At 42.0% G+C, this 22,890-nt stretch overlaps 1 protein-coding gene across 1 annotated transcript in view; it reads right to left on the bottom strand.

Annotated features, from left to right (window-relative positions):
* Positions 1-22,890, bottom strand: part of CLMN (calmin) — a 104,046-nt gene that overhangs the window by 5,573 nt on the left and 75,583 nt on the right. Inside the window, exons 4-9 of the mRNA XM_060262839.1 lie at positions 18,740-18,823; positions 14,080-14,172; positions 8,241-8,431; positions 6,934-7,127; positions 6,129-6,211; positions 3,452-4,723 (exon numbers count right to left, since the gene is read on the bottom strand). Of these exons, the coding sequence (XP_060118822.1) occupies positions 3,452-4,723; positions 6,129-6,211; positions 6,934-7,127; positions 8,241-8,431; positions 14,080-14,172; positions 18,740-18,823 (1,917 nt within the window). The remainder of the gene's footprint in view (positions 1-3,451; positions 4,724-6,128; positions 6,212-6,933; positions 7,128-8,240; positions 8,432-14,079; positions 14,173-18,739; positions 18,824-22,890) is intronic.

Raw genomic sequence — 22,890 nt, 5'->3', positions numbered from 1 at the left:
TTATAGCTTTACTGACACCAAAATAAAGGAAAAGAGAACACTAACACTGTCCTAAAGTGGGACATCTATGCTGGTAGATGTTGCCTAAATACAAAGTAACTGCAACTGGTGACTGAGGGCACTTGGGATACTTTCAAAGGAGGAGAAGAAGAAGAGGAAGAGGAGATTGGATTTATACCCCACCCTTCGCTACCCAAAGGAGTCTCAGAGCAGCTTACAGTTTGCTTCCCCTTTCTCTTCCCGCAACAGACACTCTGTGAGGAAGGTGGAGCTGAAAGAGCTCTCCCAGAAACTGCTCTTGAGAGGAAAAGCTCTGTGAGAACTTGTGACTGACTCAAGGTCACATCAGCAGGTGCATGTGCAGGAGTGGGGAATCAAATCTGGTTCTTCCAGATAAGAGCCCACACACTTAATTACTACACCAAACTGGCTCTCAACCAGGTCAGCCTGGAGGTCAACCAAGGAAACAAGCACCAGGTATCTAACATCTCAGGGCTACTTCCATTTGATGCTCTTATCAGTTATTATATTTTCAATTGGATGGCATCCATTTTTGCGTCTTTCCAGTATACCAGGCTTGATACCTGCTAGCCATACCTACTGAAATCAACAAAGCATCTTGCATCCTACACAAGATGCAGTGAGAGGCCTCAAGACCATTTGGCTGACAATCCCCCTAGCCGGATGAAGGGTTCTAGATACCTCAAAAGCTCACACAATGTGGTGTTTGGTGTTGTTGGTTAGGTTTAATACAACATATTGCATGGCTTCTGTTTCCACATTTTAACTTTTAAAAAGCTTTTCACCTAAAAATGTTAAATTGTCTCTTTGCCTTAGCCATAACACAAATCAAGCTATATAAAAATACAATTGCTATGCAGACAGACTTGCACTATGATCAAAGATATGGAAAAACAACATTCTTTCTGAACTTCACAACAGGAAGGCATGATGGTCCTTGGGTGTCCAACTTGCTGACCTTTAATCTTCCATGTTGTTCTCAGTGCTCTTACTTCTCAACAGAATTTTTTTAGCTACCTGGGCAATACTTGTTATCAACCATACCGCTCAGCAAAGTTTGCTCGCTTCAAACTTTGCTGAAGGGAGTGGCAACTCTTTCAAGACTGCTTGTCGGCAAAAAGTATCTATATCCTCATATACTTCCCTCTTATCTCCATCTCTTCTCCCTGGCCTGTTTCAATGTATTACCAATCTAATATGTCACATGGTCAAAGGATTTCTTCTTATGGTCTCAAGGTGCCTGAAACCCTGACACTTTTTCTTCACATGCAAATTTTATAGCAGTTTAAAAGCTTCTCTGGTAACTCCCTTTCTTGTAACTTTACCCAGCCACTCAGAGGGCTGCCACTGACTTAATCTTCCATCTGGAAATGAAACTTACATTGATCTGGCAGTTGCCCAATATATCTCAGCTGCACTAAAAACTCCAACTACTGCCATTAAGTTAGTGCCTAGTTAAATATGCAGCAATTCTGTTGGCTATTTTTAATTTTAATTCAATATTTTAAATTGTGCATTCAACATTGACTTATTCCTAAAGTGCTGAGTGTTCTTTTTCCTCTCACATTTCAATTATTATCATATTAGTTTTTCTAAAAACCTATGTACTATGTAGACTTCCTTGAATAAGTGGTAGGGCAAAGCTGCTAAGAACTGTACAGGCAGTTAGAAAATTCTGATGAGCATTAACAGCAAAATTTAAAACAATAGGGCCTCTTTTGCATCTGGATATATCAGGGGTGGCCAACGGTAGCTCTCCAGATACTTTCTGCCTACAACTCCCATCAGCCCCAGCCATCAGCCATGCTGGCTGGGGCTGATGGGAATTGTAGGCAAAAAACATCTGGAGAGCTACTGTTGACCACCCCTGGGATATATGATGATTCCTTTCTACCAGTAGTTCAGCTTTTGTGCAACAGACCAAAATATGTGTCCTTCCAGAAGATGTGAAAGAAATGTGTACATTTAATATTCTAAAACTAATTCCAACTACACTGGTTCCCAAATTGCTTCTGAGTCCAACTCAAGGCACTGGTACTGATCTTCAAAGGCTTGAACCAGTATACCTTAAGGACTGCCTACTCCCACAGGAAGCTACCCAGCCACTAGTCAACTTTAGAGAGGCACTGTTTCAGGTGCCTCCACCATCTCAGGTTAAATGGGTGATAACTCAAGAATGGGCCTTCTCTGTTGTGGTATCAAAATTATGGAATTTCCTCCCCAAAGAGATTAATTTGTCCCGCTCTAACACTCTTCCACCAGTGGATGAAATTTTTTCTGTTTGGGTTGATGTTCCTTCAGTGACTTTCATTAATCCCTCCTCTTCCTTTGTCTGTAAGCCTCTATGTATTTGCGTTTTGCAGAGCTGTTGTTATTGCTTTAGATTTATGTGCATTTAAAAATGTGTTTGTCTATTATCTGCCTTGGGGACCCTAAACTGAGTGGAAAGGTGGCATAAAAACATCTACAATAAATAAATGAAATAAAACTAGACGCCGAAACTCCTAGTGGTAGTCAGATCAGTGAATTCACCATTAACAGACAGATATAAATGAAGCTTTCACGCAGCTGATTTTATGCTATGCCTATCCTACAAACACAGAGGGATGGAAAGCAAGCAGATATCATGTGTGAGGTTGCTCTACAAAAATACCAACCAATTTATGACCCAAACCCTGACAGCTTCCTTGAACCTAATAGTGCAAATACACATGGGCCCACTGTTGGTTATCTGGTAGCGAGTTTCATTCATATGAATCACACTCTTGAGTTGCACATATACATAACAAGAATCACTCTTGTACATTTTCTACAGGGTACAGAACCTTATGACTACTTAAACTCAATCTGCACTACATTATCAGAAAGTCAGCCTCAAAACAAAGGATGAAATAGCAACCTTTGATGACAATGTATGCGTGCAGTGCATGAGACTGAAACATGGTGACACCTGACATGGACATCAGAATGTTGGCTATTCCAGACAGGCTTTGTAAAATGACCAAAATATTTGCGTTTTTCTACTCCAACATATGGGAATGCAAACAACTGTAAGATGCTGGGCACTTATTTTAGGATAACTGCCAAACTCATCTGGGTGCATCAGCATTCACATGAATATCAATAGTTTTGAATATTATCTGCACCATACACTCAGATAACTACAGAGCAAAGCATATACCAAATGGAACATTTGGTCAACGCTGAAGGCAACCCTATCAGGTTAGGAAAGCGAAGATCTGAGAAGAGAACATGACAGGAACACATCTGGCACGCCTTAAGATTAGCCAAAGGCAACGATTCCCAACTCAAAGGGAACAATTGTAATGTACAATATTCTAAAACCATCTGAATGGCATACAATGCAAGTTTCAGACATCATGCGCCAACTGTGCTTAAATATGCATTGAAACATAAGAACAAACATTACCACAGGGACATCAGGGTGTGCAGAATCTTTCTGAGAAGAGGTGACATTACTTCTGGCTTTAGGCACAGCACTCTTTCCTACTATAGTAGTTTCTGCACTGTTCAGGGAAGACTTGGTATGACTGCAAATATTTTTCTTTCGTTTTCCCAAGACACTGTCATCAGTTGGCGTTGGTGAGACCTCTACACTGGTGCACAGGCCTGCCTTTAGATCACCCTCATTTGTTGGGGCAAGTGACTTTTTCTCAGCTAAACTGTTCCCAGAATCCTCAGGGCAGATTTTATTGCTTTCAGAAAGAGATAAATCAGTGTCAGGGGTAGCAAAGGCATCTAGAACTGCTGATATAGGAACATCATAATGTGGATAATAAAAGAGGTCATGGGGAATGACAGAAACTTTAGAAGAGTTTGGTATCATCTGAGGCAATGCTGCACTTTGATTAGTAATGTCTAAGCTCTTGGGAGTGTTTCTAATTGGTAGGGAGGGACGTTCAGATGGAGAAGGTAAAGATGTCTCAGAATTATCCGTGAAATTAGGTGTCTCAGCTTCTTGATCTGCAGAATCCACTGTTTCCGGAAGTTTAGCTATCTCCTCATGCAGCATTTGTAATACATAATTATGGGCAGTCTGTTCCACTGGAGAACCTGACACTGGATGTTCCTTTGTGAGATCTGATTCACTTTTAGATGGATGTGACGTCTGAGGTAATGAGCAAGTCTTTTCATCAAGCAATTCTTGCCTTTTACTGGATGGCTTCTGCACACCAATGTCTTCTTCGCCACCTTCTGAAGAACCAAGTGTCTCAATAGGATATTCGCTGTTCATAAGGACTTTAGGAGGAAGCTCACCATTCCTCTTCAGTGAATCATGCATGTTCACTTGATTCCCTTCAGGCCCATTTATTTTATTGGCAAAAATGTCAGTTCCAGGACTGGACTGAAACCCAAACCTAAAGGGTTCAATAACTGGCAGAGAGGTGGGCCTCTGAGGATCTTCTGAATGCAGTAATTCTGTGCGAGTTTCTGAATGATCAGGTAAGGGTAGGTTCAGATTGTCAACGTGTTTATTTGCCTTGTGCAAATTCTGGTCCTCCTGATCAAGAATATGGACTTTCGGAGGTGGTGACTGGCTTCTGTCCCATTGAGTGGTATAAGTGTGTCCCCCATTCTCATTCAGAATCAAGATCTCTGATTTCTCTTCCCTTGGTGTGTCTTTGACATGGACATAAGTAGATTCAATTGGAAGTTCCTTGTCTGGGTCTGAAAAATCTTCCTATATTAAGGGAAAAAAATGACAATTAATACATGAATCATATTCTGTGCTTCCATCAAGCTAGACAAATAACCACTGGCTGCAATCCTAAAATCACATAAGCCCTACTGAAATAACATTGAGCTTACTCCTGCACAGGCCTACTTAGGACTCCATTCCTTTATCTCAATGTATGTGAACAGGGCTAGTGGCCAAGAAAAAATTATAGTTAATTTAATTGACATAATAATAATAAACTTTATTTTTATTTTTACATAGATTGATGAGCATTGATAATTCCATATGGGCTAGGCAAATCCATACAGTTCCAATTTAAGAGATTGGATGTGTCATTTTTGCACCTGAAATGTACCATCCAGATGTGCCAGGGGTTTTACTTAGCCTGTACTGCTTTCTTTGGTAGGTCACTTGGCTGACAGAAACCAACCTGGAGGGTGCAACTCACAGAGCTAGATTCCTGTGGTAGTAGTTGAGGGGGCAGAGTTCTATATAAAAAGTTATCCTCTTTTTTTTAACCTTCTATGTTAAGAGGCAACATACTTCTCATTCTCAGATGTTTGGAAAGGAGAAATAGAATTGAAAGGTTTGGGATAGGTGATCCACATGTGGGAAAATTCTATTCTTTCATCAGTAGATAAAAACCTTCATGCTAATAATTTATAGACACTGAAATGCACAGAAATACTTGAGTTTGGTGGCAAGGTTATACAAGCACCTGTTGGTTATGAGGAAATCACTGATTTAGCAACCATTTCTTCAAAACCACACCTGGAAACAATGGCTGGCTTTGTTTCAGGTTGGGCTGCATTGTGCAGAGCTGGAAAGTCACTCACTACATCCTGAAAGATATTCCAGAGATGACCAGAACACAGCAAACTGCACTGCAAGAGTGTACTGGGGCATCCACCAGGCAAATTCAGAAGGGCAAAAAGCAGCGAAATGCAACTTAAGTTCACTTACACTTCTTAGAAATTGAGTGAATCAATTCACAGTGAGTTGGATCTTACAAACTGATTGGCTAGTGTAAAAAAGAGGACGGAGCCCCCTCTGGCCAACCAAAAAGGCTATGTACATATGAACGTATGAAGCTGCCTTAAACTGAATCATGGTCAAAAATCACGTGGGAGCTAGGCTGAAATAAGGTGGAGAATGGAGTAAGATTGGTGAGCTAAAAAGCTGGCTGGATCCAACCTAGTTTCTGCATATTAACTAGCTGAGGATAGCAAAAGTGGGGGGAAATAGCACAATTGTAGCAAAGTCAGCTAATCAGGAAGCTATGGCTTCTAAATCTACTCAGAATGAACTGTTTGTAATAATCACTCCAAGCAATAGGACATAAATCACTTTTAATTCTCAAAAGACGTTTAAAAGGTAAAAGGTGGTAGTGGTGGGAGAAAGCACATACCCCTTCCAGCTCTGGGAAATGTTCCAAGAACTGTGCAATGTAGGTCACCACTGACTGTTCATCGGGTGATTCGACCATGATGTCTGAAGAGAAATCACACAATATGTTGAGGTTTGCCAACACTAACAAAAGAGGCTGTGAATTAAAACATATTCACAGAATGGGAGTACAATCCAGCATGCTTCGATGAAAAAAAGAATCAAGGACTTCTAATATATTTATTCTTAATAGCACATTCTGAAAGCTTAATATTCCTCTCTAATCACAATCATAGAGACTTCTTTCAGCCAAATAATGTGACCTGGGTGACACTTCTGCACACCAAGGCTGCTCTGGTGTTTTGCTTGCTGAAGGGTTTGCGGAGTGCTGAGTCTGGATTGCTTCATAAGGGAAAATGTGCTGACTGACCTCCTGAATCTTTGGGCTCCCTAGAATCATGGCACTGAGCCTTTGTAAAGAGTTATACCGTCTTCCAAACTGAATCAAATTCAGAAGCAACTGGTTCAGCTTCCATGTGAAGCTAGTTCTACAGAATGCCAATTGGCTGGCCCTTCATAAAGCTCCCGCCCTCCTTATCTTGCCTTCCAGAGTACTGATGGGCAGAAGGGCCAGCCAATCACAAAACTATTACCCTCCCTATCATGATCCTAGATTTTCAAAAGGCTACAAAAATGTATTGTCCTTTTAAAAATGTGTCCCCGATTGGAAGGCTGGGTACCAACAGTCCACAGGGCCCAAGCTTTATCTGTTTGCACTAATAATCCAACAGGCAAGCAATAAGCATTCAGCTATGAAAAAAAGTTACCTTCTGGATCCAGAAGTCTTGGAATACCCAGCTGGTCTTGCGCTATTGTGAAGGCATTCTCTAAATTGTCCCGAGATGATTTATCCAAAGCTTGCTTTATGTCTACCAAGCTAGAGTCTATTGCTTTGATTATCGCTAAGAAAGCAAGCCCGCTTCGCCAACTGCTGGTGAAATCCTGAACTGCAACTCCATACCTAGACAGAGTACCAAACAGGGCATTGTGAAAATCCATGCATACACACAACAAATTGGAGTGCCAGTGTCACAGCATGGTGTGCAAAGCCATGCTGGTTTGCTGCAGACTGGATGTCCCTCCAGGGATTTCTTCTTCCCCACACTCCACTTTCTTCCTCCCCACAACTCCCTTCAGGCTTGGTGAAGGCTAGGGCCTTAACCTCCTTTTGCCATCAGGGTGTGTCCTGATATATGGCTGAATTTGAGGCATAACAAACCCAGGCAAGAATAAGCAAGAAATGGTTTATTAAACAATGACTATAACAAGTAATAGGAGAAAAGTTATAAAAATGGAGCAGAATGAACACAGGGCAAAACTCACGAAGAAAGAAGCCAGCCAGAAATCAATAGAGTTCTTCTACATAGCTGCCTTATTTAGTTCTCATTTCACTTCACTATTTCATTCCAGTAAGCCAAACTCTCCTCACCATGAGGCAAAGGATCAACTCTGCTGCTCAGCATCCAGGAAAAAAACATCCTCCCTCTCTGTGCTCTTTGTTAGAGCTCTGCCACCTTAACAGCACTGGGTGTCTGTTTTTCCTTCATTTTGATGGTGCCTGGGAAATGCAGTCCTACTGAAAAATTTACACAAGGCCTCAGGCTAAGGTTGCCAGGTCCCTCAGAGCAGCTGGCAGGATATGGACAGTAGACTTACCAGGAACGGGAAGGAACGTTGGAAATTAACACAATGTGCCTATGTATCCCAGAGGTGATGTAGGTACTTGGGCGGGGGGGACTCTATTTTTTGGGCAAAACTCTAGGTAGAATTAGCTCTATGGTAGAACTGCCCCCCCAATGTGCCTACATCACTTCCAGGACAGACAGAAAGGGACCAAAAAGCCCCTCATCTCACTCCTGCTGCAAGGTCCTGGCATCCTGGTGGAGGATATACAAACACGATATCGTCTGCTCTCAAGTTTGCACTGGATTCCCCTGGAATTAAGTCTGTTCCTGTAGACCACAGAGGGAAATTGTTCTTCCATCAGAAAAGCAATGGAATTTGCAGCTGGGCTAATTAAGACATTTCTAGGGAGAAAAGGTGGGAGGGAGAGCAAAGGATGCAGTTGACTCACTTTCTTGTTTTCCTTTGAACCCAGGTTAAAAGGGCCTTGATTGCCTTCCGCTGATCCTTCACTGAGACAGACATGTTTCGCTCCACATTAGGCGTGCTGGGGTGAGATGTGTCTGAGTCAGGCCCGCTGGGCCCAGACGACAAGCTGGAAGAGGAGGAATTCCTATTGAGGTTGCCTGTGAGTTCCTTTATCTGGAAGGAGAGAGGCAACAGCTGAGGTCAGAAGTCCCAAACAAAGAATCCATCATGCTGCCGAAAGGACAAACAACCCTATTCATTTCACTCAGCTAATGTCAATAGCATAAAAGTCAGTCCATACCAGGTTCTTTGGCACTACACAGGCCATCGATTTGAGGCCGGTTTCATGCCATCTGAAAACACTTGGCTGGAGGAGGGAAACACAGCAGGGTTGAAGTCAGTTCTGGCCAGCTGCTGTCCAGATTCAGACATGTTGCATTTAATATAACCACAACAAAAAGTGGGCTGAATTCTGCTGTGTACTGTCTGTGGCAACCTCCCACCCCCAGTCTGAAGAGCTCAAGGGAAAAGTCTTATCTTATTTCTACACTTCATACTATCTATCTATCTATCTATCTATCTATCTATCTATCTATCTATCTATCTATCTATCTATCTATCTATCTATCTATCTATCTATCTATCTATCTATCTATATCTATATCTATCCAGGGCTTTTTTGTAGAAAAAAGCCCAGCAGGAACTTATTTGCATATTAGGCCACACCCCCTGACACCAAGCGAGCCGGAACTGTGTTCCTGTGCATTCCTGCTCAAAAAAGCCATCTTTCTCTCTCTCTCTCTCTCTCTCTCTCTCTCTCTCCCTCCCTCCCTACCTACGGAGATGGGGAGGGAGGTCTCCATTATAGAGGGTGGGCTCTATGGCATTGTACCCCACTGAGATCCATCCCCTCCCCAAAACCCACCTTTTCCAAGCTCCATCTCCCAAATCTCCACATATTTCCCAATCCAGAAATGGAACTCTACTAGGGGGAGGGCAAACTTGTATCCTGCTCACTGCCAGATTCCTATCCAGCCAGTCAGCTACGGTCTGTCTGCAATCTGGCTGTCCTTACTCTCTACAGCAGATTGTTCCAAAGGATCAGGCCTGCGGCTGAACTGAAAGAGAGCAACTAGTGTCCAGGAGGAGGGGACAGAAACAAAAAATGACTGAAGGAACATGATTGGCTCTTGGACTTTTGAATTTGGTTCATTTACCTAAATCTGTGAAGGATCAGATAACATGAGGAGGCTGCCTTGACATGGTTCTTGTTAGGAATGGCACTGCTGTGTTTGTCAGGTTAGAGACTGAACTGGCATCTCTGTCTGAGGCAGTTAGCAGGTACCCAGAAAGGCCTTTCCCTGCCTGAGGCCCTGGAGAACTAGACAAGTCAGAATACATAGCATGCAGCTAATCTGAAACAGATCCCATCTTTGTGCCATTGTTAGGGTTGCAAACGGGCCTGGAGAAAAATGTTCTATCCCTTTAACAGAGGCTTAATGTGTGAAAACGAGCAGTTGAACCTTTTCATGGCACAAAGATAAATAATATCACCTTAAGCCAGTGTTACAGGGTATTTTTCTCCAGATTTGTTTGCAATCCTGGACAACCTTTTGAGGGATGACAACTCTGGGGAGGGGAGGGGAGTTGATCAGCAAAACTTCATGGGAGAAAGCAGGGCTTTTTTTTGTAGCAGGAACTCCTTTGCATATTGGGCCACACACCCCTGATGTAGCCAATCCTCCCAGAGCTTACAGTAGGCCCTGTAAGAAGAGACCTGTAAGCTCTTAGAGGATTGGCCTCATCAGGAGGGTATGCCCTAATAGGCAAATGAGTCCTTACTATTAAAAAAAAAAAAAAACCCTGGAAGAAAGAGTTAACTCACTCCATGTGGGAGACTTGGAGGTGGGGATATGGGGAAGGTGACAGCATTTGCACCATTACATCACTTCCATGAAAACCTAGAAGTGACACTGGGTAGCTCTAGGAATCACTGGAAATAATACAGTAAAACCATAGTTTCCAAAGATTGCTCTAGATGCCTTCCATCTTTCTGGGTTTTCACAGGAAGTGATATATTTATTTAATTTATTTTACTTACAACAGTTATTAGCCATCTTTCTTCCTTATAGGAACTGAAGGAGGTTTTACAATGTAAATAACAACAAAATACATACAATACATAAAAATCACTAATTAAAATCAATAATTTAAAAACACCAGTAGGTAGAAGAACTAATCAAATTAACCATTAGCCACAGGGTATATATGGAACTCTCCGTCTAGGGCAGTGATGATCTGTATTCTTGGTGCTTGGAGAGGGGGCAACAGTTGGAGGGCTTCTAGTGTCCAGGCCCCACTGGTGGACCTCCTGATGGGGCCTGGGTTTTTTTGGCCACTGTGTGACACAGAGTGTTGGACTGGATGGGCCACTGGCCTGATCCAACATGGCTTCTCTTACATTCTTATGTTCTTATCATGAATAAAACTGTTGCATAATGGTGAATGTGATGCTGCTGGATTATTTTTTTTTTAAATTATCCCACCACTGCCACATGGGACCTTGGAACAGAGCATTCCCTGCCCCAAGCTGGGGACTGGCAGGGGCGGGAGGATAAGATCATACATCTTTTAGCATCTCACTTATTTGGACTTGATCTAAAAGTTTTTGAAACTCAATTCTGATTTCTGACTGTTTCATTGGAAAAATCATTTCAAAGACTAAAAGAAACCCTGATTTTTTTAAAAAAATTGAGCCTGGACAATTTGGTAAATTCTGGAGCTTTTCTACACTGACAATGAAGGCAGAAAAGTAGGCATTAGTTCCACCTCTGAAATGGCCCATAGATGTCAGTATCCTGCCTAAAATTCTGAATGCAGAAGCATGGGATTCACATCTCAGAAGCTCTAGGGGGAAAGTGGCTGATTTAAAGTGCCTGATGATTGGGCACCAGTTGGTTTAAGGCCAACGAATCTTCACCTTCTGCAGAACAAGAATAGATTAAGACTGTGCTCTCTTAGCACAGAAGATGACTTTTTAAACATAACACACATAGAATTCAACATGACATTCTGAAACTTCTTGTGTGATATGCAGAATTTCAGTAATGCAAGACTTCAGTAATTTACAGTGCAATCCTAAGCATGGATAACTCAGAATTAAATACCACTAAGATCCACGGGACTTGTTTCCTTGGAAGTGAGTTCAGGATTGCAACCTTAATTCTTAAAATCTTCCCTCAGAAGATTTTACAAAGACAGTTTGCCATGAATCCTGTTTTATTAAATATCCTGGCTAATATTAAAAAGTTGCCTCACAACTGTGGCAGTTAGTGCAAAAACACCAATAGCACTCATACTTTATGGGTATTTGGGCTATCTTCCAGCAAAAATCTTATGTGCTGTGTAACTGAAACAGGTTATTCCCAATAAAAAGGTAAAGCACCAGTCATTTACGACTCTTGGGTAACATTGGATCACAACATTTTCACGGCAGACTTTTTACGGGATGGTTTGCCATTGCCTTCCCCAGTCATCTATACTTTACCCCCAGCAAGCTGGGTACTCATTTTACTGACCTTGGAAGGATGGAAGGCTGAGTCAACCATGAGCCGGCTACCTGAACCCAGCTTCCACCAGTATCAAACTCAGGTCATGAGCAGAGAGCTTGGACTGCAGTACTGCAGCTTTATCACTCTGCGATACTTCCTTTTAAAAATTAGGACTTTAACAGATGGCACATTTGGAATTTGGTTGCCATCCTCTGATCCAGTGCATGATGCGGTGTACAGAGGAGATATTTCTATAGGAGAAATTAAAGCACATCGTAATAATCTTCTCCTTGCCTTTTCTTTTTCTTTTCTTTCTTTAGTTAAGAAATGGGAGTATGAAGTTTTTATTCCGTACACTGGAGAAGTAAGAATAGGATTCAGTTATGACTAATAGTTATTTTGGGATCCTCACTGCTTGCTCCCCACCCCTGAGGAGGACGTTAGGAGAGAATGAATTTGGTTAGGAAACCTGAGCATCACCTGCAATTAGGTTTGGGTTGAAGAACAGTTGCTATGGCCCTGTTTTCAAGTCACCAAACTAGAGGCTTATGTTTCTTCAACTGAATGAAGTAACTTTTTCCCCCATGCTTCCTCACAAGACCACAGATTGTTGCTTGTAATATTACGCAAAAGTGCTCTGGGACAAATTAGGTATCTTACATTTTATCATGCTTTTTATTTTAACAAACGGCTATCTGGCACTGACATTGTTCACATTTGTATTTGTAGGATGGCAGATGCTGATTCCTATAGCTTCCGACCAAAAATCATAAACTGAATTGACTAGTGTGAGTTAAGGGTTTGTCTGCATTCACCTCAGGCATAGTTAATACTAACCAGAAAGATGGAGTCAGGGCCCTTCTCTAGCCATGGGGGAGCTGCTTTTCTATATGCGATTTCTTCATAGCTAAGATAACAGTTAAGGGAACCATCAGTCCTTTGTACAAAACTGGTGTCTTCTCCCTGCAAGGTACTCTCTTCCATGGACAGGACCAATGCAGTCAACTCCCACAAGAAGTTCCCGCACACCAAGAATGTTTAAAGTTCCTAGCTGTCTCCATATGAGGTTCCTCCCTGCCCCCACCCACACACAAGCCCTGACATTAAAAGGAAGAATCCAGACACTGTCATGCCCAAACTGGGCATGACCCATCTCACTACCTAAATGGGTGGAGGGGGTTGTGGTAAGCTGCACAATGCAGAGGTATGGCAGAGAGGAGTAAGGGGTGACAAGTAATAAAAGAGCCACCAGTGTTATAGGAATAGATGAGTGGATGCCATTCCCACTCCACCTGCTGCTGTGATGAGCATTACTTTTTTGCACCCTTGTCAGGGAACAGGTGTTCTTGTCACCTGGGTGAGCAAACCCACTTCAAACTCTGATTAAAATGGGACCCACCATTAGTATTAACCAGGGCTTTTTTTTTTTAGAAAAAGCCCAACAGGAACTCATCTGCATATTAGGCCACACCCCCTGACACCAAGCTGGCTGGAACTGTGTTCCTGCTCAAAAAAAAGCCCTGGTATTAACTATGGTCAAGGTCAATGCATATGTAACCATGAACCTGGATTAAGGTTCCTGGGGGACATTAAATGGAAGTTGTGCCAGAAAGACAAGGAGCAAAGGGGAGAGGGAGGAAGGAAAGGAGCACACTAAGTCAAACAGTATCAATCACTTAACCATGCTTAAAAAAACTGGGAGAGTTATATCCGACCTGCCACTCTGAAATGGCTGAAGGCATTATCAACATTTACATTTTGCCGTAAGACTTCCATACTCTTCTGACCGTGTAGCACTTTTCAAGCTTGGCGTAAGAAAGTAACACACACCTAAAATGTTCTAAAGTGTCACCGGTAGGACCTTTAATTCTTGTTGAGATTCAAGTTGCTAAAACAGACAAAGCAACATTCATACATTTCCAGCAGAAAACTAGAAAACAAGACCTCTTGATCTCAAATTTGGACAAAAGCCAAATCCCATACAAGGCACGCTGGACACAAGTAATCTGAGGCAGAAAGCCATTTGTGAGGGCAAGAGAGAGATTGAAGTGAGGAAAATGAAGGAAGAAAGGTGTAACGGAGGCTCTGATTCTGATACATCTCAGTTTGTCTAGACGGTTGACACATTTATACCATTGTTAACACCACTGAAATGCAAAGCGCTACTACACACAACAGGAAACCTCTCCTTTAGCTGCACAAAATTTGCATTCTGTTGAAACCGAATGATTTATTGGAATGGCTAATGGTTACAGCTCTTTTTTTTTTTACCTGAAAAAACAGGATTACATTCCATATCAGGCCCAGTACCATAGAAGAGTTTCCATCTGCTATTTCTGCAGCATCAATGCTAACCAGTTTTACCTACAGGAAAGTAGGATACAAGCCTTTAAAAAACACTTCTACAGAAATAAAAACAAGTCGATAAATACTCAACAAAAATGTGGTTTTAATTACAGAATTCGTCAAATCTAAAGACCAAGTTAAAGTGCCACTTTTGGGTTTTGAACATTTTCTAGCATCTCCCCCATCTGGTACTGACTGTTAATTCACCAGAGTATATATGATGTTTAATATTTTTTCCTACACAGGTTCGATGAGCTGTGCCCAGATTTATCTTCTTAATGTAGAGAAAAGTGGGACAGAAACATGCTAATGATTAAAAATAAATGAATAAGTACAAAATTACTCTTTCTGGCTCAAGTGTCATACAACTGAACTCCAGAGATGACTAGCAATCTAAACAGAGTATCAGAATAGTATCTGGGACTAGAGTGTCAAATTAGTATCTAGGAGATCCAGGTTCAAATTCCCCCTTGCACCATGGAAGCTCACTGGGTGCCCCTAGGTCTGTCACACTTGTGGCAATGCAACACAGAAGGACTGGGGGACATCATTCATTCAAACATGAAATCCAAGGGGAGCTGGAACACTGTGGGGGCTTAGAAAAAATATCAGAACGCACTTCCAAAGCAAATGGGACGCTTTTAAAAAGAAACCCTCTCAACTATTATGGCACCTCAGCTATCAATACATCTGCCTTATTGGAAAGCTTCTTATACTTCTTTTTTATATTTAAGTATGATCAAGTTGCTCGGGTGGCATTTCTATCAGAAGTCTGAGATCCCAGTTTATCCCAGATGGCAACGTCATAATATTCCTCAGTTAGACAAAACTGAATGTTGCCTGAAGTCCAGTAGCACAGTGTTTCTAAGTAATGAAACATGCAGGAATATTTAGCCTTTTCACTAAACCCTTGAATTCTGCATAACCAGATATCATGACAAACTGCCTTTCACTTTGTGCTTTCTGCTCAAATTTGATTAAATAGAAATAAGACTATATAATCCTTTAGCCCACAGTTTACTATAGAGATTTCAATCCCAACAATGTTGATGAATCATTTCTCTGAAGCAATATTACAAACTCAGACCGATTTCCAATAGCCTTATGCCGCTCTCACTCTCCTCTTTTCTGAGGGAGTTCCGTTGGATTTCACACTATCTGCTCTGGGGTTGCAATTCGCTCCGCCTCTTTCGCGCAGCAAACAAGATCCCCTAAAAACTAATTTCTGCTTGCGGTGCAAAAAAATGTGAAACTAGTTGCAGCCTTGGGGCAGATAGCGTGAAATCCGACGGAAAACCCCGCAGAGAGGAGGAGCATGAAAGCGGCATAAGACTAGTGGGAAATTAGTCTCAGTTAAAGGACAAAACTTTGAATTGTTTAATCTTGCCACCCTTTAAACCTCAAATCTATAAAACCTGTTTTCTGTTTGCAAACTGTGTTACAATCTTGTTTCCTGCTGCTGCCAGAGATGGTCCGCTATCATTCCCAAGGTGAAACAAGGGTGGGAGGGGTGGGGGTGAAATTGTGAGTTCCTGCAAAGGTACGCAATTACAGGACTACTCTCAGTTTCAAGCCCAACTTCTCTATCCACTAGCCCCCCTACGGATTCTCTAAACTTGGAACTATGTCATGGGTCTTGTAGATAGAGAACCCAAAGAGGCCTTAGAGACACTGAAGGAATTTCACAGATGCTGCTCTTTGTGATGTGACGGGAGAAACTACATCACTGCCAAACACCTCCCCATTAGGCAGCTACTAACGATTTAGGGACTATCTTTGGATCAGGAAATCAGTGATCCTGGTTGCACTATTTATACTTTTCAATGGTTCCTAGCATGAGCCACTTACAAGTCTATGGTCGTAGGCACCCACAGAAGGGGCTGGAGATTGAGTCAGTCCATCTCCTTCAAAAAGTTTAGCTTGCCCAGAGAAAGCTCCCTGCCTTAAGTTGGTGCAAGTGACTATGACATAGTAAAGCCCTTAGCAACGAGATGTGTGGGTTAAATGTGATGTCAAAAGCACATGCAAAGTTCAATGATACTAGGGGAGGAGCTCAGCAAAATACGTCATTCAACCTGCCGCAGGTTCCTGATTCAATGACACTGCAGCTACGGCCATGTCTGTGATGGCATTCAGACTGGAAGCTGTGACTGGTTCGATACATGAACATACCAGAAATCCTGAGGCTCCTATGTTTCCTGACCAATGTTCCCTCTAAGCTGCAGAGTCTTATGAACAAAAATTCTACTTTGTGAGCTACTGACCTTAAAGTTGTGAACTACTGGCATTAAAGTTGTGAGCTACCGCATAAATTATTGTCCTTCCTGAGCTAAGACAAAAATGTGGGAGCTGGAGGCTAAAAATTTGTGAGCTAGCTCACGCTAACTCAGTTTAGAGGAAACACTGCTCCTGACTTCCTGTCCTCATGCTGTTTCCTAAACTTCCTCCAGGTTCAGGAAGTCTTCGATCTAATGGTAACCTGACAGAACATTCAAACTGGGGTGCTTTAACAAGCTGCAGTTTGCTTCTTGTCTATAAACAAAGTGGTATAGAATCCCTTTGTCAAAACCATCCTAATTCTGGTATCACATTCAACTGTGAATGAAACAAGGACTTTCTAAACCTGGACATTTTCAATCTGTGCATGGCAGATGAAGGTGAGGAGGGAACAAGGAGGGAATGTGGAAGAATAGGGTTTCAGGCTTGTACATATAATGAACAAACCCGTGATGTTGGAATGCAGCCTATAGGCCTAAAGTTGTTGGAGGGAATTCTGCTGTTTTTAAATATGCATGTGGGATGTTTTAGTTTAGAAAAAGACCACTGGAGGGGGATATGTTAGAGATATATAAAACTATGGCCTGGGTAAAGAGAGTGGACAGAAAGAACTTTTTTTCCCCTCTCCCAAAGAACTCACAGACATCCCACAATGGGCAGTAGTTTCAGGATAGACAAAAGGAAATATTTTACGAGTGATTAAAATGCAGACTTCACTGTCAGAAGATTTAGTGATGGTCACAAGCACAGACAGCTTTGAAAGGGAACTAGATTCATGGCTGTGGTCTATCCATGGCTAGCTATGGAAACTGAATGGAGCCTCCATATTCAGAGGCAGTCAACCTCTGAATCCCAGCACCAGGAAGCAATGTCAGGGGAAGGCCTTGGCTTTTATTCCCTGTTGTTGGGCCTTGCATAGTAACTGGTTGGCCACTGTGTGAAACAGGATGCTGGACCAGATGGACAGCTGGCCTGATCCTGCAGGACTCTTACATTAGTCTCAACATTAGGAAGAACTTCCTGACTGTTAGAGTGGTTCCTCAGCGGAACAGGCTCCCTCTGAAGGTGGTGGGCTCTCCTTCCTTGGAGGTTTTTAAACAGAGGCTAGATAGCCATCTGAGAGCAATGAAGATCCTGTGAATTTACGGGGGTATCTGTGAGTTCCCTGCATTGTGCAGAGGGTTGGACTAGATGACCCTGGAGGTCCCTTCCAACTCTATGATTCTATAATTCTTATGTTCTTATCCCAACATCCCTACTTGCATATGTGCCATCAAGTCACAGCTGACTTATACCAACTCTAATAAGGGGCTTTCAAGTCAAGTAAGAAATCAGGTGGTTTGCTATTGCCTTCCTCTGCCTTTTTCTCTACCCACCAGAGTTACATGACTCATGGAAAGAGGGGAGATGTGTAGTAAGTCAGCTGTATAAGACCTGGCCTAAGCTTCTGTCTATCCTTGCTACAGGTATGCTAAAGTCTGGTTATCTTCAGAGGTGAAAGCTTTTGGACTTGGCTCTATGGCTTTCAGACTATGGCCCCTTGTGAGCCAGGTTAGTGGAATCAATATCAGCTCAAGGTGTTGGATTGTATTTCATATGTTTACAGCTTAAAATGCATTTTTTTAATTTTGTAAGCCACTGTAAGTCCTAGCTGGGGTGGGAAAGCGAAATAAAAATACTTAATGTATAAACCCCTCCTGAACTGGGACATATTCTGTCCTCTCAAAAGACAGGGAACATCTGTATCTCTCTGCCTTTGCATAACACTCAGAAGCTCCAGTGTAGCATATAAAAATACCCTAGACAGCAACACCAGAGGAGCACAAAGTTCCAACCTGTTGCTTGCAAAAGTCATATATTTCCTCTCTAGATTTTGATCTGTAAGAAGGGAACTCAAATGAACGACTTTGATAATTTAGCAGAGAAATATAAAACTCGTGATGCAAGAGTCTTAGAATCAGATGACTCAAGTTACTAACCTTTAAAGCGAACTGAGTGAGAACTCATTAAAGATTATAGGTACTGCTTGTTATTTTCTTTTAATAATAAGGCTCTTGATCCTTTACTCTGGTTGAACATTTTATATTACATTTTTTTAAAAAAAACATATATATTTATTTTTAAGAGTCTGTAGGAGTTTCCCCTCACTCTGCATACTATATTATATCTATTACTTTCTAGACTCAATATCAATCAAAGTCCTATTTCTTCAGCCTACACATTACTCAGGAAGGCCAACAACAACCAATTTTTGGCAACAAGTATTGGGAAAAGTGAAGAATATGCTCTCAGATTTTGAGCTACTTACATTGCTATCCTCCAAAAACTTAAGGGCTTTTGCAATATTGTTCAGTCGAAAAATGCGATGGGTTGACGGCCTGTACTCGTGCAGCTAAGAAAAGAGGAAGCAGAGTAGGGTGAAAATTAAGTTTGACAGTGAGGATTTCTTTTTTTAAAGTCATGAATAGTCTCAGGTAACAACCATAATAGTCAAGGTACATGAAGTGCTAAAGATCCATGACCACAGTCCCAAGCATACAATGAAAGCACAAGAAGCAGCCACAGGGGTCCCTTCTGCTCCCCAATGTGGAGTGGGATTCTGGAGAAGAAAAAGTTATTTTTGCTGCTGCCCATTTCCCCCAAATGGAAATACCCCTGTATGGGAAAAAAGAGAGTACCTTTTTTTCCTCCAATGGAGGCAAAACAGGCTAGGGGTCCAATTCTAAGCAGCAAAATTGTTGAGGAAGAACAGTTTAAATCCCCTTTCTCCCAGTGACATGATCCAAATCCATACTGCACACACACACCCCAACCTAAACAGCTGCTTTTTGAAGTAATTTACACAGTCAGGGACCAAGCCATGGAGCATAGACCCAAGACTTTCATTTAATTAATCATTTTGCAAAAGGGTATGTCACGAGTGTTTTTTTTTAAAAAAAAAACAGCAACCATCGATTTGTAGGATGATCAGCTCTTGGTTGGGAAATACCTGGAGTTTTGGGGGCTGCAGCCTGGGAATGGTGGGGTTTAATGAGGGGAGGGGCCTCTGTATGATGTAATGCCACAGAGTCCACCCGCTAAAGTAGCCATTTTCTCCAGGTGAACAAACCTCCACCATCTGGAGATGGGTTGTAATTCTGTGAAATCTTTTGGCCAACTTTCTAGTCCTCCTTGGAATTTGTCAATCCTAATCACTTGCTACAACAAGGAATATTTTTTAAAAAATTAAATCCCTATAAGCAATTTCCACTATTTTTTAATTCTGCCCCTGCAATTTACTGCACTTACTTGTAGATAAAACAGATCTCCGCTCTTAAGTGGCTACTGCCATCAGGACCACACTATATGCAATGTATTTATGATCAGTTCATTTTCTCTTGCCTATTTAGCCCTTATCAGCCTACATAATGCTTCTGCAAGTGACTTCCTCCCCAACTGCACAGAGAGAGGATGGATGGAAAAGATAATGCCTTGAGATCATTTAATGGATCACATAAACAGAACTGGTGTCATTGTAAGCCTCAAGGTAATAAGCCTTTGAGAAACTGCAAGGCATCATGTGAAAAGCACAAGGCAGTAAAAGCCTTTTGCAGTCTAACAAAGAAACAATCATGCAGATAGGTAATTCAAGGCCACAGATCCTTTTGATATGACAATGATTGGGGAGGGACAAGGGGATCTGGATCTATTCCAATCTGTATAAGAAGGTTCCTTATTTTAAAAAAAAAGAAAAGAAAAACATTATTTTGACATTTGTGTTAGATTTTGTGCTATCGGGCAATGTTTTTGCATAATCACCTATGCCCTCTGAAAAGTCTATTTTTTTCCTCTTACGATAGCTACTTCTGGCAGGTATTTAGGTGAGCTGGTGTTTCTCATTTGCTGTATCTCAGCCTAGCAGTATAACACAGCAGAATGCATACATTGTTCTAAACTTTCATAACCCAATCCATTTCTTAAATACACTGCATGGGGATCTGGGGTAACAAAGGAATTTGCTTAGGTAAAAAAAAGAACAATTTTTTACAATAAGTCTCTGAAGTAGGTGGCTAGAAGTATTTTTCTTATTTATATGCATCCAGCTAGGCCCTGGAATTCAGCACATGCAAGTTTCCCTTTTTTTAAAGGCAAGTTTCTAGCTCAGCAGTACCCAACATGAGACCCACAGATGCCCGCAGCTGTGGCCAGTACCCAGCTGTTGCTTCCCTAAACTAAAGAGCCGATTCTGGTTTTCCTCCATCTTGTTAGAACAGGAGGTGCTTCAGAAGCAAAAAAAACTTAACTTCAGAGACAGCTGCTGCCATCATAGGAAGAAGGTCACTTGGCTTAAAACGTTCCAAAAAATTGTAATTGCCTCTCTCTTGGCAGACATTTGGTGATCAGTCCCCCCTCCCCTTTTTCAAAAATCCAACAGCACCCACAGGTTCAACAAAGTTCAAGACCCTTGTTCTAGCTCTTAGCGCTGCAACAGAAGGCTTTTAAGTAAGAGGGAGAGGAAGACTTAGCTTTCACAAATTTAATGCTCCCCTGAATATAACAAATGTAAGTCAGTTTTATAAAGTCATAGACTGGCTGCAGCTTCCCTGTGCATGTTCACACAGTAACCCACGTGAAGTCAATCCTGCATGTGAGATAGTCACACATTTTGTGTGGTGCTTTCTGTCCCCAGCTGGTGGCATATATGGGGATGGGTATATATGATGGGTATATATGATTTATGCAATGCTGCATGGACCCAGGAGTGACATCACGACACGAAGCACCATTTCAGGAATCTTCCCAGACACTGCGATTTTTGCCACGCAGTGCGAAGAAATTCCTAGAGCATCGCTCAACACAGGTCATTTCTGAGGTCTTCAACTGGAAACAACATCACCATATCATGCACAACACTCCTCACCATGCCTTGCCCTATCATGTTCCCAGACATAGGCCTTGCAACCCTGAAGTGTGTACATATCTTTATAAGAAAGGGTCAACATGTGTTCACTTTACTAATGAAAGTGAAGACCAGTACCTGGATAAATGTGCTGTTGCAATCACATGATCAGCTGCACATGCACTGAACATTGCATAAGCATTACTCTATGCACGTATAAAGAAAAATCAAGGGTACAATACACATGGATTCGCTGTAACTTGCGACCAGGGCTATAATGTATGCCTGCTGTATGTTATTCCTACACCAAGAAGTAACTTCTTTTTTATATGGACTAAGGAAGTTGGGAGTGCATTTCCTGTGCTCGGGTGTAAAAGAAAGAGCACGGGTCACAATACAAAAAGTGTGCGAGAACTTCTTGTGGGATGGGCAGCGTAAAATATGCATGACGCAGACCTTGTAACTATAGTCCCTGGGTGCTTGTTCGAATTAGGGGGATGTTAGGTTTAAATTTTGTTTTTTTGAAATTCATCCATTGTAATTTCTGGTCTATACATAAATCTCACTGTGAGGATGCTGCAGCCCCAAAGCAAATTTCTCACCCTCAGCCATTTAGCTTAATATACCTCGCAGAAGGAACTGAGTCTATCACATCGCAAGTTTTCCTTCCTGAGGTTTGTATCCAGGCCTCAGATTCAGTGGGAGTTCACAGGAGTGCAGCTCCTGAACCTTTCTGACAGTTCCACCTCCCCCTTCCCACCTTGTCCATTGAATAGTAGGTGCAGCTGCATAACAAAATCTGGGTGAGCTCCACCACCTATTTTTCTACAAAATGACCCCTGTTCGTATCACTTGTTTTCCAGTGAGGGTGGAGAAAGTACTTGGGGAAAGGGGAGATGAACTTGCCAAGAGGATGCCTATCATGACAAGAGTACTGGGTCCCATGCTCTTTAACTTGTTCATAAATGATTTGGAGTTGAGAGTAAGCAGTGAAGTGGCCAAGTTTGCAGATGACACTAAATTGTTCAGGGTGGTGAGAACCAGAGAGGATTGTGAGCCACTCCAAAGGGATCTGTTGAGGCTGGGTGAGTGGGCGTCAATGTGGCAGATGAGGTTCAATGTGGCCAAGTGCAAAGTAATGCACATTGGGGCCAAGAATCCCAGCTACAAATACAAGTTGATGAGGTGTGAACTGGCAGAAACTGACCAAGAGAGAGATCTTGGGGTCGTGGTAGATAACTCACTGAAAATGTCAAGACAGTGTGCAATTGCAATAAGAAAGGCCAACGCCATGCTGGGAATTATTAGGGAGGGAACTGAAAACAAATCAGCCAGTATCATAATGCCCCTGTATAAATCGATGGTGCGGTCTCATTTGGAATACTGTGTGCAATTCTGGTCACCGTACCTCAAAAAGAAAATTATAGCATTGGAAAAAGTGCAGAAAAGGGCAACTAGAATGATTAAAGGTTTGGAACACTTTCCCTATGAAGAAAGGTTAAAACGCTTGGGGCTCTTTAGCTTGGAGAAACGTCGACTGCGGGGTGACATGATAGAGGTTTACAAGATTATGCATGGGA

The sequence above is a fragment of the Heteronotia binoei genome, chromosome 21 (assembly GCF_032191835.1).
Source record: "Heteronotia binoei isolate CCM8104 ecotype False Entrance Well chromosome 21, APGP_CSIRO_Hbin_v1, whole genome shotgun sequence".
Classification (NCBI taxonomy): Eukaryota; Metazoa; Chordata; class Lepidosauria; order Squamata; family Gekkonidae; genus Heteronotia; species Heteronotia binoei.
Note: the sequence above shows the minus strand (reverse complement) of the source record. Positions and strands in the feature narration are given on the sequence as shown.